The following is an 18,288-nucleotide window of genomic DNA, read 5'->3' as shown; positions in this document are numbered from 1 at the left end:
CAGGATTCGATGTCCCCCGCCTCCAGTCCGTTTACTTTTAGCTTATGGCTACAACCTTACGCTTTCTCCCCCAAAAAAAGTCTTATTGCAAAATTTCTACCAAGTAATGAAGTAACCTAGTTTTACTTTTAATTTCAATTCACTATATTCAATGGAAACAACAGATGACAGCCATGGTACTGAGCAGTATAGCACCTAAAGTCAAACAGGGGGAGGAAATCAGTTATTTTTTAAAAGCTTTACAACAGGGCCTGGCGCAGTAACCTACTGGCTAAAGTTCTCACTTTGCACACACTGGGATCTCATGAGTACTGATTCTTCTTCTTCTTTTTTAAATATTTATTTATTTTTATTGGAAAGTCAGATACACAGAGAGGAGGAGAGACAGAAAGGAAGATCTTCTGTACGATGGTTCACTCCCCAAGCGGCCCCAAGGGCTGGAGCTGCACCAATCCGAAGCCAGGCGCCAGGAACTTCTTTTGGGTATCCCATGTGGGTGCAGGAACCGGGGACTATATGGGATCCCAGTGTGTGCAAGGCGAGGACTTTAACCACTATGCTATCGTGCCAGGGTCAAATGCTGGTTCTAATCCCAGCGGCCCCACTGCTCATCCAGCTCCCTGTTTATGGCCTGGGAAAGCAGTCAAGGATGGCCTAAAGTCTTGGGACCCTGCACCCGCGTGAGAGATCCAGAATAGGCTCCTGGCTCCTGGCTTCAGACTGTCTCAGCTCCAGCTGTTGCAATCACTTAGGGAGTAAATCATTGGATGGAAGATCTTCCTCTCTGTCTCTCCTCCTCTCTGTATATCTGACTTTTCAATAAAAATAAAATCTTTTTAAAGAAAGTTTTTCAACAAATAAATTCTAAGGGGGGAAAAACGAGTAGAGGGGAAAAACCAACCACAAGGAGACATACCAACCAATCACAATGTGAAGAGCTTACCCAGATTTTTTACTCAAAAGAATTACAAAAATATTTATGATATTCATGAGACAGCTGGAAATTTGGAAACTGACCATTTCTTTTCTTTAAGGAACTGTAAATTCTGTGGGCTTTTTTCAGGTGCAAGAAGGACACTATGTATCTTTTGAAGAAGGTTATAAGGGTGAGGAATGTTGGTGGATGCAATGATACTAGGTTGTAGATTCGCTTCTAGATAATACAGAAGAGAAGGAAGTAGATACAGCTACAAGTGGCATAAAATTTCCTGGAACTGAACAAAATCTGGGTGTTGGATATACAGGGTTCATTGTATGATTCTGCTTTCATACCAGTTTAAAATTGGATGGGGGCTGGCACCATGTGTGTCAGGTTAAGCCTCCATCTGCAGTGCTAGCATCCCATACGGGTGCTGGTTCGTGTCCTGGCTGCTCCACTTCTGATCCAGTTCTCTGCTAATGTGCCTGGGAAAGTAGTAGAGGACGGTTCAAGTGCCTGGGCTCCTGCACGTATGTGTGAGTGCAGAAACAAGCTCCAGGCTCCTGCTTTGAACTGGTCCAGCTCTGGCAGTTGCAGCCACTTACGAAGTACACCAGCAGATGGAAGATCTGCGGGTGCATCGTGCGTGAGTACGTGTGTATGTGTGGCTGTCTCTCCATATCTCTCTGTAAATCTTTTCAAAAATGAAGAAAAAATATGTTTTTCTAAAAATTCAAGAAGCTTAAAATTTGCCAAGATATGGGCAGGCTTTCAGCCAAGTCCTTAAGATGCCTGTGTCCAACACCAGCGTGCCTAACTTCTCAATACCTGTATTCAGTTCCTGACTCCTCCTGCCTGCCAGTACAGGCTCTGGGAGCCAGCAGTGATGGTTCCAGGAACTGGATGGCTATCTCAGCCCCCTGGCTCTGCCTTCTAGTCAAATCCAAGTGGTTGCTGGCATTTGGTGAGTAACCCAATGCATGAAACTGTCTACTTCTCAAACAAATAGATACAATTCAAGACAATTTTTTTTTTTTTGCAATTAAAAGTTAAAGAAGGAATAATTACGGAAATCTGATATACCTAGAAATCACCTAAGTAGCTGCTGTGACTGACTTATGCCTGTGTCAGTTCATGAAAGACTTATAGATGCTGGTTCTGCTGCTGGGCCTGGCAGCAGAACAGTCTGCTGCCGGGCCTGACACGGTAGCCTAGTGGCTAAAGTCCTTGCCTTACACCGGGGTCCCATATGGGTGAAGGTTCTAATCCTTGTGGCCCTGCTTCCCATCCAGCTCCCTGCTTGTGGCCTGGGAAAAAAGTGGAGGATGGTCCAAAGCCTTGGGACCCTGCACCCGCATGGTAGACCTGGAAGAAAATCCTGGCTCCTGGCTTTGGATCAGCTCAGCTCTGTCCGTTGAGACTACTTGGGGAGTGAATCAACGGATAGAGAGGAAGATCTTCCTCTCTGTCTCTCCTCCTCTCCCTATATCTGACTTTCCAATAAAAATAAATAAATCTTAAAAAAATAAGTCTGCTGGGGAATTGGGAAAAATATTGGCAAACCACCTGCCCACAGAAGATTAATATCCCACATGTCCAGCACAGTAGCCTAGTGGCTAAAGTCCTTGCCTTGCATGTGCTGGGATCCCATGTGAGAGCTGGTTTGTGCCCTGACTTCCTTTCCAGCTCCTTAATTGTGGCCTAGGAAAGCAATAAAGCATGGCCCAAAGCCTTGAGACCCTGCACCCACGTGGGAGACTCAAAAGAAGATCCTGGCTCCTGGCTTTGGATTGGCTCAGCCCCGGCCATTGCGGTCACTTGGGGACTGAAGCAGCTGATGGAAGGTCTTTGTTTCTCCTTCTCTCTATAATTTTGAGTTTCCAATAAAAACAAATAAATCTTAAAAAAAAAAAAACAGTTCAACAACCTTTGGCCAATTGAGAAATGAGCAAAGTACTTCAATGGATAGCCCTCAAAAGAAGGAGTACAAATGGCCAACAAACATGAAAAAAATCCTCAGCATCACTAGCCATTAGAGAAAAACACAAATCAAAACTACAGTGAGATCTCACCACACACTTGTCAGAATGGCTAAAATCCAAAACATAGTGCGTACAAGTGCTGGAAAAAGAAGAAAACTTACACACTGCTAGAGCAGCCACTGTGGAAAACAGTGTGGAGCTTCCTTACAATACTAGAAATAATCTGCTATATGATCCAGCAATCCAAGACTGGGTATAAAGCCCAAAGAATGAACACATCGTGTCTAAGAGACACCTACATCACCAGCACTGTTCACAACAGCGAACATTTGGACTCAAGCAAGGTGTTCACCACTAGATGAATAAGGAAAATGTGGTGTACATATACACAACGGAGTATTATCCAGCTGTAAAAAGAATGAAATTCTATCATTTGCAGCCAAATGAACACAACCGGAGGGCATCATGTTGAGTGAAATAAGCCAGACCCAAAGAAACAAACACCACATGGTCTCTTTTATATGTGGGAGCCAATTTTTTAAAGCAAACAAACAAAAAAGAAATGTCTGTGTGTATCAGTATTGCTGAAAATATAGTTCTGTAAAATTTTGCTTTATACCTTGGCTAAACCAATGGTTAAGAATGTTTATACTACTACAGTTTAATGGTCTGTGATTACTTTCAAATGTATTGTCTATGGCTAAGATGGTTATTCTACCACTCAATTACTGTTCCTACCTGTTATCTGTACTCCATTTATTTCAATTAAACTAGTCTCTTTTTGCTCTTTACTTGTTCAACTTCTTATTTGGTGAAGTATTAAACCTTTTAGTGTAATGGAAATTTAAAAGATGTTATCTCAAAAACAAAAACAAAAAAGAAGATAAACAAAGGGCGAAGAAGGGCCGAAGGGACCAAGGAGGAAGGGAATATCATTATGCTTAGAATTTTACCTACAAATCACACTGAATCTGTAAAAAACTAAAAAAAAAAAAAAATTTAATTAAAAATAATCACTTTATGTGAAAAAAAAAATCTGTTCTGACACTGCAATTTAAGCCTCTGCTTGGAAAATTGGCAGAGTTCCTGGTTCAAGTCCAGGCTACTCTGTTTCCAGTTCAGCTTCGTATTAATATGCCTGGAGAGCAATATAAGATGGTGCAAGTACTTAGGGTCCTGACACTCATGAGGAAGACAAACATGGAGTTCCTGGCTCCTGGCTTTGCCTTGCTCCAACCCCCTGCTTTAGGCACTTGAGGAATGAACCAGCAGGTGTAAACATTGTGTCTCTTTCACTCTGTTGCTCTGTCTTTCAAATAAATACATCTTAGAATATCCAAATGCCATCTTTATCCTTTCACACGTTTTAATCGGACCCGGTGATTTTCACCATTAAAATTCAACCAAGTCAACCCATTATTCAGATTGAGCATTAACACATTAATGTCTTTAACAGCATTTTCCATGCGTGGAGCTCCCTGCAGGCGCTTGCCCTGTTGCTTCCCTATCTACTTTTGCTCACAGACCAGCAACCAGGAGCTGTGGCACATCAGTCTACTTCTGCAGGGCCAACATCCCTAGATGCAGCAGCACAGGCCTCGGCGCTCGAATAGTGATGAACTCTGTGCATGCAAACATCTGCTCTGAGCAACAGAACCAACAGCAGGAATGCATGGCTGCAGGTTGAATCCCCAGTGGCTTCACACCGCAGCCTCCTGGGAGTCCAGACTGCTCCTGGCCAGAAAAGCCTTATTCTTTGTACTTGATCTGAGACGCTACACAAATAAAATCCTGTTTCTCCCTGAGGCACAACACTCTTCAGGGCTGAAGGATAAACATAGGAGGGTGCTACAAAACGTTTGTAAAAAACAGTGTTACATGCTGATTGCATTTTCCATGAATTTTTAAAACTTTTTTCTCTCTATGTAAGAAAGAGAGAGAGAGAGAGAGAGAGAGAGAAGGTGATCTTGTCTACTGGTTCATTCCCCAAATGTCTGCAACTTTTCAGGCTAAAGCCAGGAACTAGGGCCTCAATCTGGGTTTCCCATGTGGGTGACAGACTCCATCATGGAGTCAGCACCTGCCTCCTCACATTGGCGGGAAAACAGAGTGGAGTTTCAACTTGAACTCAGGGACTCCGATATGGGGTTAGGCAAGAGATAGTTTAATCACTTGCACCAAATGTACTCCCCTCCAAGAACTCTTTGAAGTAGCCTTGTGCATGGTTCTAGTCTTTCTCAGAAAGTATGTACAGAGTGGAGTGGGAAAACAAAACACCCTGGCCCAAAGCAACTCAAACTAAAACAAACCTCAAGGACTTTTGACTCTTGTCTAATCCAGCCAAACAATCCAACCTGGTCTCCACCAGGAACAGGTTAGCTGTCAGATGGAGAACAAGATAGAACTAAACCAAATAGGAGCGCTTTTCACTAAAAATCAGAGTGTGTCACTACAACTGAATCTTGCCCATCGAGCAGTTACTTAATGAACTCTATTTATCCCCGTAGAATGGGCAGACCTCAAATGCTATTTGGGACTCCTTACATTAAAAAAAAGAAAAAAACTTCTCTGGCTAGCCCCATTTATTCCATTATGATGTTGCAGTTTTGACATCAGATAGCCTTACGGCTCCATGTCCATCAACCTCTCCACTCTTTGTTAGACTGATCTCATGTGACTGTGAGTGGGAGGGAATGAAGGAAAAGGAGACAGAAGGAAGGAAAAAGCGCAAGGGCTGCCAGCTGTGGCCTCAGGAATCCCCTTTCTGCTAATTCCTGCAGACTGTTGACCCAAGAGTCAGAGGGAAGAAAACACTGCCTCACTCTTGGACTTCAACAGATCCCCAATGTCCTTGAACTTGAGGCAATCAGAAAGTGCTTGTGCCAGGACTGCTGGTTAAAGAGGACTTGTGCATCATGAAGAGGAGGCAACAGGACATCCTCAAGGACTCACTGTGGAAACAGGAGTCAGTGACTCAGCGTCTACACCTCAGAGGATGCAACAGAATGCAAAGAGTGTGTGTGTGCATGTGTGTGTGTGTGTGTGTGAGTGAGAAAGAGAGAGAGAGAGAGAGAGGTGGGGGAGACTTTCTGGCCTAGCCAGCAGGTGGCAGGGATGGAACTGTGTCCTTCAGAAAGCTGAACGTAATCTTATTTGGACATGGGGTGTTTGCAGACATGCCTAAGTTGAAAGGCAGTCATGCTGGATCCAGGTACCTCTAAACTAGACTAGTGTGCTAGTGAATGGGAGGGAAATTGGGACACATGCCATGGAGAAGGTTGAAGGCAAAGGTGAAGGCAGAGATGGGAGTGAAGCATCTACCAGCCCAGGGGTGCTTACAACCACCAGAGGTTGCAAAATCACTGTGGCAGATTGACGAGAGCCGGCAGAGAGCAGGGCCTTGCCCACACCTCGACTCAGAACTCATAGACACCCAAACAGTGTCTACCGTTTCAAGCCACCCTTGAATTTGGTGTCTGTGGTGATTTCTCATGGCAGCTCCAGGAAACAAATGCAGAAACGGAGGGAAGTGAGATATTCCTTGTCCTGCCCCACACTCTTCACCCCCGTATCAGCACAGGGAAGAGTAAGATTTACTCAGAATGAAACAGACATGAAAAGAGGTAGGGATGCTCTGCTCTCCCTACATTTTAAACAGTTTGCAGCCAAGAGGAAAAACTCTTTGACACAGCGCTAGACTTATCGGCATGTACCCACATGTTTTAAACCTACTTTCACAATATGCATTGATGAGGTTTTGCCAGGTGGGGACCTTTCAAATGTTACTGCTCATGGCTGTCCCCTCCCCTGCCCACTCCTGGGGCCCCTGAGAATGTGCCTGTCTTGTCTCGCCAGGACTACAGGGACACTGGGACCCAGCTGTCCTTGCAAGGGCAAGCAGCTGGTGGCCGTGGCCACTCCCACCCGCCTCTCAGCCTTACCTGTGCGGACGCCATACTTGAGGGTGTCTCGGCAGTCCACCAGGATCTGCTCCAGGGACTCGGGATGGTCGGAGAGCTCCAGGTTGAAGCCCTCCATGCCTTCCAGCAACTGGTGTGGGTGATGGAAGTCCAGCACCTTGGTGGAACGATCAAACGTCTTGCGCACATAGTTAAGGAGGATGTCCACCACCTCCAGCAGGAACTGAACGGTTTGCTCCTCCCCGTTCTTAGCCGGAAGCAGGTCTGAGGGAGGGAGAAGACAGGTGCAGGGAATCAATGAGCAGCCATCACCCGACTCCCCAACTCAGCCTGATTTCTAGTAGCAGCTGTGGTATGTTGACACGCTGAATTTCATTCTAGCATAGATATGGGCACTGAGATTGGATAGACCAAGTACCTAGCAATTCTGCACTCCCTTCTGGGGTTCACAGGCTTTCTCATATGAGCCCCCCCAAGGCAATGGAGGCTGGGAGTGGGCCTGCCCGTTGCTCTTCATTTGCAGGCAGAAGGAACCCCTGGAAGGCATGAGGCAGAGGGAACTTCTGTCACGCTGCCTAGGGACCAGGTGCGCACCAGGACCTTTGCATTGGTGTCATGCTGTGCTCAATCTGAGACATTCCTGGATAGAGGCCTAGTTGTCCCCTGAAGAGAGTAATCCTTTTGTGGGTGTCCCTGGCTGGAGAGTAGAACTTGAAGGGGGACTCCAGAAAGTGGAAGAGGGGACTCCTGGTCCTCTCTCGACCTCATGCTTTTGGGCCTGGACATTGACATGAGTGGAGGTGACTTTGGGTTGTAGGTTCTGTTGGACACAGGCGGGGTGGGTGGGAGGATTAGGCAGGGAGGAGAGGTAAGGGGTCCCCGCTGAGGCTGCCATTCAGAGTCAAGAGCAGGCTGATGCTATGTGCTGGTTCCCTGGGGTTTTAGCAATGCCTTGCTGAATGTTCTGGTCTGGACCCTGGAGCACCCTAGGGGATAAATGGAAGGGTAATGGCAGGTCCATCTCTGAGCTGATGCAGCCCCTCCTGAGGCCAATGCTGTGGGGGGCACTGGAATGAGAGAAACAAGGGGTGGGGACGTGGGAGGGAAGAGGAATGCAGGAGGAAGGGAGACAGAGGCAATCTCCAGAATGGAAAGCTGCTTAGAAGCCCCAGCCATACAGCTTCCTAGGGCATCACTGTGACTCTTCCGCCCAGGCCTGGGGACAAATGTGTTCAGTAGGCGGTCACTAGATTTTGTGGCAGGTGAAGTGGCTCTGGGGTCTGCGATCTGGTGGCTCTGCATGGTCCAGGCAAGCGTCTTCCTTAGCTGTTACTGGCTGCCCCTCCCTCTCCAAGCTTTCCAAACCAAAAGGGACCCAACCCGTAAGGAGAGAGGGAGGCTGGGAAGTGCAGTGTGGTGGTAAAGCTTTAGGGAATGACATTTCTTCAGTCAAAGCAGCGTAATTTGGGGGAGGGGCGGGGGAGGGGCGCGGGGCGCCACAGAGCTGTGCCCGGAGCTGGCGCCCAGGGCCAGGCGTGGAGGAGGGCTACCTCGGGCGAACAGGTTGGAGAAGTCGGTCTCCGTGCGCCGGAAGCGGGCCTCGCGCTCACTGTTCTCGCAGGAAAGCAGGTTCTTAGAGGACTGCCTCTCCCTGAAGGCGCTCACGAGGCGGCTCTTCTCTTCCAGACTGTTGGTCCTTTGCAAGAAGCCTAAGGCACGAGAGAGGTCGGGTCAGAGAGGGCGCTCCCCACCACCCCAGGCGCTGCCGCGTGCCAGGGAGCCTCCGCGCTCGGCCGGGCAGGCAGGGCGCTCCGCGATTGATGGAGAGTGACTCTGGCACTGCTGGCCCGCAGGCACAGGGGCGCGCCAAGTGTCGTCAGCGGTACCTGCCCAGTCATGCGCGAGGGGGGACACGGTAAGCAAAGCCAACCCTCTTCTATGGGCGTGGCCGGGAGCTCAGACCTCAGTCCATAAGGCCGCTGCAGCTGGGCCAGCCCGGAAGCGGCTTTGCAGAAGGCACGGGGCCCAGGGTGGCTGAGCGACCAGAGGGAGGAGTGGGAGTGAGAGGAGGAACGACAGAAGAGGGAGAAGGGAGGAGGGGCAGGATCCAACAAATGGGGATTAGGAAAAAATGCTTTCCTCCAGCAGTATCTAAGGTTCACAGTGTGACGTATAACTTTTTGGATCCAAAGTTGAGAGGCAGCTTTCTGGTACTACTCCCTGTTCTTGAATTGGAACTGGGGGAAGATTAGAGAGCTTCAAAACCTCTGTGTGTGGCCCGCCGGGTGTCTAAGTGCTCTCGCCAACGCCTGTGGCTTAGCAGCACTCCCGCTGTGGTGTTAGAGAGGCAGGCGCCCCTCCTCCAGAGGCATACAGCCTGGTAGGTGGTGGCCAAAACTGTCCTAAAGGGAGAAAGACATCCAAGAACCACGCCTACCCTCTTGCCCCAGATGAATTTGGAGCCCAGAATCGGGGGGTCACAACACCTTAGTTGGACTCCCAGAGGGAGCAGACATCTCTCTCTCTCCAGGGGTGAAGAGTTGGGATGCTACCACCAATAGCCAACAGGTAAGCGGGGCTGGGCCCACCGATGTAGGAAGTGTGACAAGCCCTTGCCCCTTGCCTACAGGCTTGTGTGGAGCCCTGGATCTGCAAATCCACTCTCCCTCAGCATCTCCTCCCAGGGTGCCTGGGCAGCAGGACCTAGCTCTAACCTCTCAGGGACCCCTGCCCTGTCTCAAGGTGTCTCTGTGGAGATCCAGGTCCCTCATGGAGTCACACACCTCACAAAGCAGGTTTGGAAGTCAAGTCCCAGGAGGGGCAAGGGATGGCATGTGAATCTGGGCCGGTCCAGCTTTATTTCCTTCAGCCTGCAGCTCAGCGTGGCAGGCTGGCGACATCAGACTCAGGGGGCAGCCTGAGGTGAGGAGATCCCTCCCCAGCAAGGGGGCTAGCCTCGGATTTTGGCATTTGGCATAGAAAGGCAGAGGCACCCAAGGGTGGAGGGAGTAGGGGGAATATATACCCGTATAGATGGGGATAGCATCCTCTTTTCCTCCCCCTCTTTCACTGTCAGGATTTCTCCTCCCACTTCCAAGTTCAGAGTCAGGGCCACCTGGCTCTGGAATGGAACTCCTCCCCTCTCCCAGATCAGGGAGGGTGGAACTGGCCAAGCTCAGGTGGCCTTAATGGGGGGAGGGTTCTGCCCACCCAGACCCCTCCTCTGAACCCTCAGGCCTCTGGGCTTCTGGTTCACGACCCCCAGGAAAAGCCTGCAGTCTCCTCCCATCTTGTGACCTCTTTAGGGACCCCCTTTCTTCCAGGCAGCTGAGGAGTTGGAACCTAGTTCAGGCCCTGGACAATGTCTCCAGACGACATTTCAACGCAGACGCCCCCAGAGCCGTACTGATGGGGCTGGGAAATGATAGCCATACTTCCTGTAGCGTGCTAGGAATCCACCTTTTCTGAAAGTCCTGTACTTAGGAATATCATACTGATTTCACTGTATTCTAATGTGTGTTAAAAGTCACCCATTTGCCAGTAGGCATGTTTATTGTACCTTGCCACTTCTTTCACTTTGCGTAGGAAGAGTATTGTTCTCCACACTATCCCATTTCTCATACAGGCCACTTTCCTCTGAGAGAACGTACAAGGAACTTCCTGCTTCTCCAAGTATGAAGAGGTGGCGCCTGTCACTGCGGTTCTGACACCCTCCTTGGCGAGCCGGGGAGGGGTCTTGGACGCGGGGACTGAGGCAGTCTGGGCTGACTCTTGCTGTGCACCTTGGCTGTGTGGACCTGCTGTGAGCGTGTACAGAGCCCTGGACAGAGGCAAGGTCAGGCAGTAGCATCCTGGCCAGCCCCAAGGGGAGCCTAGGGGCACAGCCGGTCACACTAGATGGTGCTCCCTGTCAGGACTCCCATCGGTGCAGTAAACTGGGGGAAGCTCCTGTCCTGGGTCCCTCACACCTGCACTCCCAAACTCACAAGGTGGGGGGGGGGGAGTCCAGGGGAGTGTACCCAGCTCCAAACGGGAGTTTTCCAGCTACACACAGCACACATGGGGCCGAAACCCAGGCTCAGATGCATGGAATTGCAGCTACACAGAGGAGCTGGCTGTGTGTGTATCATTGGCCGATGGCATCCTTCAGAATTCCCCATTTTCTTTCCCCCAGAAAAACCAGAAATACATAAGGCTTGAGGTCTTGCTATCTTGAAGAGTGGGCAAATGATACAAAATTAAACACGCGCTACTTACAATGGCTCTGGGGTTGTGACCAGCAGCCCGTGTGGGACCTCTACATACATAAGCTATGGAAGCCTCCAGAACCCAGGGCCCTGGACCAGAGCTCGGGGATCCCTTCCACTCTATGTAGGTCATACCGCCATGCCTGCAAGGCATGCTTCACATTTTGGCAAGCCCCTGGCTTTCTCCTAGCTGATGACTTTCCCATGGGTCTTCTGCCTCCAGGGTTAAGGGTATCCCTGGGGGCACATGGAACCTTCCTTGCAACTTCATTCCCTGGCTTTTGGAAAAGAGAGGGTAAGAGGGGGGGCAGCGAGAGGAGGGGAAGTTGGCAAGGCTTCCAGGATCCTCTGGGGTTGCACCAGGGCAGTGGCTTTGGAAACAGAAAGAGGATGATGTGTCCCATGGCTGTGGAGGCAACGGAATGGGTCTGTGGGTCCTAGGCCACAACCAGGGAACTGCTCTCTGCCTCATCTGGGAAAGCTAGAGTTGGCCCCCAGTGTGGATGGTAACCTGGGGGGAAGCCAGCTCACTGCAGACCTGCAACAAAACGGGAGAAATTTGCCTTGACAGACAGACTTCTAATTTTCCTGGGGAGTGAGGGAGGTAGGGGATCCCATTCCACAAAGATGGCTCCTCCCGGGGAACTGGTGGGCAGAGGGCGTGGGGAAGCCCCATTCCTGACCCTATAAATCTCAGTTCTCTCCGGTCCCCGGCTGGGATAGGTCTCCAGAAGGGGCGCTTTTCCTCTTCACTGACCTGGAGGGCCAGCAGCAGGTACAGCGGGCTGTGCCGGCCCCTGTCCAGTTCCCGCCGGCCGTCAGCCGGGGCTCACTCAGTTCTGCTTGCCCGATTGCATGACAATGACGGCTGCAGAAGCCGGCCGAGGAGAGGACCTGGCGCGGAACGGGCCATTAAACCCAGAATGGCAGCGGGTTGGGGGCGGGGTGGGCGGCTATTTATAGAACAAAGCTGGGTGGCCGCAGACTGCCCCGTTAAGGACCCAAGGCTGGCCCTGGCCTTTCCTCGTGGGCCTCAGGCCTCGCGTGCCGGGGCACGAGCTGTAGTCCCGGGTTGCCCTGACTCTCCCAGGGAAAGGGTTAGGGCGGGGCGCTGGGCGCTGCCCTTCCTACCCATTAATGCCGGAGAGGGGGGGCCAGGGAGGCGAGGGAGGCCGAGCCAGGCGCGTGTTTAAGGGGTGGGGGGGATGCACCCCCAAGCAACTGAATAACTCCTCTTTCCTAGGACTCCCCACCCCTCCCGTGCAAACCCGCACCCACCCGGCTGCCCACCGACCCCCGGGCGCTATCTGTGCTGTGCAGCCGCTGACGGATGGCTCTGTAATAAGCCCCTCGTTCATCTTCCCCCGTTCCCGCCTCTATCCGTATTTTCGGGCCTGATAAGACCAGGAAAATGCGAGAGGATGAAATGCAAAGCCAGTTCTCATTGTTCAGCTGAGAGGCCACACAGCTGTGTCCCTTCGAACAAAATCTCCGGTTCTCCTACGGAAAACAAAATCCCCCCTCCCCGGGGCGTTTTCACCTCAGACCCCCAAGTCGTCGTTTCGGGAAAGTGGTTCTCCTCCTCTCACCCTCTAGGCTGTTTCCTTCCTCCCAGACACCCCTGACCTCCCAGCCCGGTGGTCCTTCCGGTCCCTGCCCCCACCCCACACACACCTCCACCTGCCCCCTTCTCTGGCCTCCTCTGTGGGCCCCTTCCCCGGGCTACTCGCGCCTCCAGAAAACGGAAATGCGAATTCCCTAGGACACCTCAGGGCAAAACCCTTAAACCCCGAGGCCAGAACAGGGTGTGAGGAGGTGTTGGGGGTACTGGGTGGGGTGGGGGAGACCAGGGGAAAGGGAGTCGGCGTTCCCCTTTGGGGACCCCACCTTCGGGGACGCGGGCGAGAGCGGGGTTGACGCGCGGGGGCGCTGTGCCCCGCCTTCCGAGCCCACACTGAGGACTGAGGCCTTCGGGGCGTTTTAGAGCAACTCCGGGCCCAGGTCGCGAGAGCCAAGGGGCGCCCGCTCGGGGAGGGTCTGGGGAGTGCGGAGAGAGGGGCGAGGGCCGGGAGTCGGGCGTCCCCGCAGTCGTTACAGTAAACCAGGCCCGAAGTTGGGGATCCGCTCCGCGGGCACCCGCCCCGCTGGGCCTTTGCGCACTCACCGCAGATCTTCAGCCCCAGTTTTCGGGTGCATCCGTGGGCCACGCCGCACCAAGTGTCATACGCTAGGACGAGAGAAAGTGGGGTGGCCGGTCAGGAAGGAAGACTGGGTGGAGGCCAGCACCAATGCTGTCGGTTTAAAGCTTCCTTCCAGAAAGGAGCGAGGAGTTAGTTCAGTGGGTGGACAGACCGAGCTGCGCCTTCGAGCTGCCGCCGCACCATCCCCTCAACCCCTTTGCTGCTCCCGCCAGCCTCTGGGGCGCGAGACCCAAGAAGCACGGAGGCAGACCCCTCTGCGCAGAACGACTGGCCCCAGCCCAGGTGCTCGGGGATTTCGCTTTGTTTTGTTTTGCGCAGCACTCACCAGCCAGCCCCGAGGCCGTAGTCTGGGCCCGAGAGACTCGAAGGGGCGGCTCACAGCAACCCAGAAAGGGAACTCAGAGGCATCTGGGACCGAAACGTCTCCTAATTTCTTGGCGGGTCTCCAGCCCGAGTGGCAGCTTAAAATAAACCGGCATGAAATGGGGTCGCGAAAGAATTCAGGAATTAATTGGGTGAAAAATAGTATTTGACTAGATGATCGGGCTCGCCTGGCTGCTCCTCGCGCCGGGCCGGGGAGCCGGCAGGACGGTGGCAAGCCTCCCCACCTGCCGCTCGTTAACCCTTCCCTCGGACCCATAGGGCTCGGGGTTGGAGGAGGCGGCTGAGACGGCGAGCTTTACCTCTGAGTTGAGCTGCGGACCCGGGACAGCCCGATTTTAGCTGCCTTCGGGGGTGCCAACTTGCGTAGAGAGGCCCCCCGGTAGCAACCCGGAACCTGCGAAGCCCCAGGGCTGAGCGAAGGGGTAGGCCCTGAGTGAAATCCCCTTCCCAGCTCCCCCGCAGAGCCCGGCTAGGGTCATCATCCCATCCCCCGCCCCCAGCCCGCCCCCAGCCCACCCCCAGCCTGCGCCTCCAGCCGCGAGTGTTGCCTGCGATAAGGAGAGTGACAGCCTTTCCACACCAGGCTCAGCCGGGACCCAGAGGGCCGGCTGGGGACGGCCCGACGGCGCGCGAGGACACGGCGTGGCACAGATTTCTTGTCAGGGACTGGACGACGTGCTAAGGCAAAGCCATCAGCATCATCATCCAACAATGATACTAGGCGGGTAAAAAGCAATTCCCATTGGATAAAGTTTTGTTTTAGACGTCACACCTTCGTGACAACCCAGGAGGAACGTTGATCTCAGACTCAATGGACCAAGAAGAGAAAGAAAAAAAGAAAGAAAAATATCGAAACCAAAAAACAAAACGAACCAAATCAAAACAAAAACTGATGTAGCAAGTTTTCCAAGGTCATTCAGCCCTGAAAGCCTCAAGTTTCACGTTGCACTGCTGGTCAGAATTGGGGGTTACCATTAAGGGGAGTCCCCTCGCGGCGAAGTTGCAGGGGGTCGGGAAGACTTCGTGGCCCAGGGCCAAGAGGGGTTCCAGGCTAGGCCCAGGGGTTGCTGGGCCCAGAGGGTAAGTTGCGCAGATTGAGCAAGGACACGTCCCAGGAGACCTTGCAGGGGCTGGGAAGCCGAGTCAGCTGGGCGGGCGAGGGTGTGTCTGTGAGGCGGAGGTGAAAGTGGATAGGGCGCAGCCTGGGGCGCGGACGCCTAGGCTGGGCTGATGTAAAGGGCGGGAGGTGGTTCCTGGCATAGTCGGCGCTTTCTGTCTCGCCTGGGTGGCTTCAGGCGAGCCAGGCCAAGTGTGCACCTCGGTCACCGCCCCTTTGGGGTCCCCACCCCCAATCAGAGGTTACGCAACCCGCCAGGAAATAGGGACGCCCCGGGATGGGAGTGAGGGTGGTGGTGGGAGAGGGTAATGGGCAAATACAAAACGACTGCCTCCCCACGGACCCTCTGGACAGCAGAAGGGGGTGCGGAATGTGGAGACAATCCGGAAGGAAATCCACCAAGTCAAAGACAAAAGGCGCGCAGGCCTCGCGTCTTTCCGGGGCCTGCCGGGGCCAGCTCTGCCGCCCGCCCGCGTCCGCGCTCACGTGCCCCGGGGGCTGGCTGCTCTCCCAAGCCGCTCTTTGTTGTGTGGGTAATTGTCGCTTGCTTGGGTGGCGGGAAGAGCGAGCTGCTGAGAGGACGGGAAGACAGCTAGAAGGTTTAAGTCAAGGTCTTCAGCCCGGGAGCCCAGTCGGCGTCAAAGGGTGCGTGTAGGGAAGCGTTTTCCCAGAAAACACTCCCTGCCTTGGTCGCTGAGGATCTTATTTCCCCCAGCCCTTAGGTTGTGCCACAAAAGCAACAAGCACTCTAACCACAGAATCACAGGGACCTCTCCAAACCCCTCCAGAACCGGCTGTGGGGGAAGGGGGATAGAGTCTAGAGCTTATATATGGGGAGGGGCGCCACTCCCCCAGGGGAAAGCAAGCAGCTTCCCCTCTACCGCGTGGCTGTGGCGAAGGAGTCGGTCAGCCCCAATTCGAAGCGTTCTCTAGTGGAGCGGGGGGGGGGGGGGGCAGAGACGCCCCCCCACTATCTCCTCTCTCCCGGACTTGTCGCCTGCTGACGGCGGAGGAGAAAGGCGACTCCTCTCGTCCCCCGCCCCAGGCCCACGTCTGGCCAGCTCGAGGCTCCCCCATCACTGGCTGGAGAGGATGCTCGGCCCATTCTCCCCGCCCCCCATCTCCTTTCTCCCCGAGATGTGTCATTCATTGTATGGTTGTCGAGGCCCAGCCTCCAACAGTTCCGTGCGCCTTTCCCGCCCCGGATTTCTGCCACCCGCGTCCACAGCTCGCACAAATTTAGAGCAATTAGGGACCCGGAGTTTTTCTAAAAGCTTCAATTAACGTCGAGCTCTTCGCTGATTACAGACTAGGAGCGCGGCTCTGGGGGGCGGGGAGAGGGCAGAGCTTGGCTCCAGCCTAGCCCAAGCCAGGAAAACTCTTATTCCTGCGGCTCCGCACACCGCCCCCTGCACCCCGAGCAAAAAAGAAAAAAAAAAAAACCCCACTACACACAACGCAACACAAACAGCCCTTGCCGCGCGCCCTCCTCCAGTGCCAGACCCCCCGGCCGTCCGCCCATTCTCGGACCCTGCATGGTCTTGTCTCTGCGGCGTCCTGGAAGTCACCCAATGTCCCCGACAGCCAAATGACCTCTGTCCGGACCGCGGGGGCAGGGCTCCATTTATTTCCCAGCCTCCATCAACACCGCGCAACCCCCTTCTCTTTCCGCCAGCGCAGCTTCCCGCCCTCCCAGCGCCCCCATCTTCGCCGCACGCAAACCATTGGATAGGAAAACTGGGGCAGGACCTACTTGTGGGGCGCAGGTTGGCGGTGTTGGGGTCCGCTCCTGCGTTCGAGGAGGTTGCGGACGAAGAAGGTGTGGAAGACGCCATCAGCTTGGTGGTCTTAGGCCGCTACGGTCCCGGGTCCTCACTGGGTCGGGTGCAGGCACAGGCTGCAGAAAGAAGCAAGAGCTGCACCGGCCGGGCTCCCGGAGTCCTGCACAAGGGAGGCGCCCGGAGCAGCTAGGGTGCCGACGCTCCGCTGGAGGTCGGGGCGCGGTGAGGGGCTGAGAGGAAGGGCAGTGAGCCGGCCGAGTCGGGGTGCGCGGCGGAGGAGGTGGGGGAGGGAAGGCGGAGACGTGCACGCTAGCTCGGGGACTCCGGCTAGGGCAACGAAGTCCCGCGCTGCTCTCTCCTGACTGGCGGCGTGGCAGGCGACCTTAAGTATAGCGCTTAGTCGGGGAGGCGGGGTGGCCAAGGCCGAAGTGGGACGTGGGGTACCGGGCAGTGAACCCAGGGGAGCATTTGCTGGGCGACGTTCCCTCCCCGGCAGCGAAGAGCCCCAATGGGCGCCCAGCAGTGGACGAGAGGGCAGGTGGGGGAGGGGGCCAGGGCGCGGGGCGAGCACGTCTGGTGCGGTGTCTGGTTCCCGTTGTTGTGTCTGGCTAATTCCTCGGAAAGAAGGTGGCTAGCGGCTCTGGGGACCAGGGGCTTTGGCAAGACAAGGTGAAAGGAGGAAAGAAGGTCCACAGTTTAACGTCCTTGCTTGGACCTGGCAGGGGGAAGAACCAGTCACCTTGCACTCCAGACAGCCAGAAAGCAGTGGCGCGGAACCTCGCTCGCTCGACTGTCTGGTCCCACCCGGTTTGGAGCTATCCCCAAAGCCCAGGGCGAATCTCCAGCCCAGTCTTGATATTTCTCTTTTGTCCATCCTTCGTGACTCCCAGGACCCCAGATTTCTAGCTATGGAGACCCCGAGAAGGTGGGGGTGAGGGGAGGAAGAGAAGATTGGGAATCGTCACCCAGGGAAACGAACTTGCGCCCGGGGGCGCAAAAGGCAGCGGACAAAGATCTTTGCGCGGCGCCCCCGATTGGCGCCGGCGTGATGGCGCCCGGAGGCCCCGGGACACAGAAAGTGCGGGCGAATCCGGGTAGATACCACTGAGCGGTGACCACCAGCCACGCACCGCTTTCTCACTCCGCCATCCGGATCCCCACGCCGAGCCCCGGGTTAGCACTCCCACAGCAATGCAGGCTGCGGGACGGGGAACACCACGGAGACTGGGGGAAGTAACAGGTTATCGCTCTTCCTTGCGCCTTTGGCTGCCGCTGCCCAGGTGCCCTTTGCAGACCAGGGAGATCACAGCTGGGAAGCGCCCCGGAAAATCACTCTCGCCCCACTTCAGCTAGATCCTCGGTCTCTTTGCGTCCCCGAAACACGAATGGGGCGGGCGGGGATAAAGAGATAGGAGGACTGGGAGTCAGGGAATAGGGTCCCCGCGCACCAACCGAGAAACAGGGACCGGCGCTAGGCTGAGGAGGGCAGGTGGCCTTTCACCGCGGTAGGGATTGGCAGGGAAGCTGCGGCGGGGAAGAGGACTTCACTGAGCCCTCGGGACTGGACGCTAGGAAGTCCAAGCAGTCGCACGCTCACCGATCTTGGCTTGGCCCACTGCGATGCGCGCGTTCCCTCGCCTCCGGTGCGTAGCGTCCAGCGGTCTGCACGGATCCGCTCGCCCCAGCCCTGCCACAGGCGAATCTGCGCGGCTTCACCTCCAGCTGCTTGGTCTCTCT

General features: G+C 54.3%; 1 protein-coding gene across 1 annotated transcript in view; it reads right to left on the bottom strand.

The window, feature by feature from the left end:
* The window catches only part of GAD1 (glutamate decarboxylase 1), a 42,476-nt gene extending 25,817 nt beyond the window's left edge, over window positions 1–16,659 (bottom strand). The window contains exons 1-4 of the mRNA XM_004577075.3: window positions 16,524–16,659; window positions 13,233–13,295; window positions 8,372–8,530; window positions 6,843–7,085 (exon numbers count right to left, since the gene is read on the bottom strand). Of these exons, the coding sequence (XP_004577132.1) occupies window positions 6,843–7,085; window positions 8,372–8,530; window positions 13,233–13,295; window positions 16,524–16,605 (547 nt within the window). The 5' untranslated portion in view covers window positions 16,606–16,659. The remainder of the gene's footprint in view (window positions 1–6,842; window positions 7,086–8,371; window positions 8,531–13,232; window positions 13,296–16,523) is intronic.
* Between the last annotated feature and the right edge of the window lie 1,629 nt (window positions 16,660–18,288).

This window comes from Ochotona princeps, chromosome 5 (assembly GCF_030435755.1).
Source record: "Ochotona princeps isolate mOchPri1 chromosome 5, mOchPri1.hap1, whole genome shotgun sequence".
In the NCBI taxonomy this organism is placed as follows: Eukaryota; Metazoa; Chordata; class Mammalia; order Lagomorpha; family Ochotonidae; genus Ochotona; species Ochotona princeps.
This window is presented reverse-complemented; position numbering and strand designations above follow the sequence as displayed.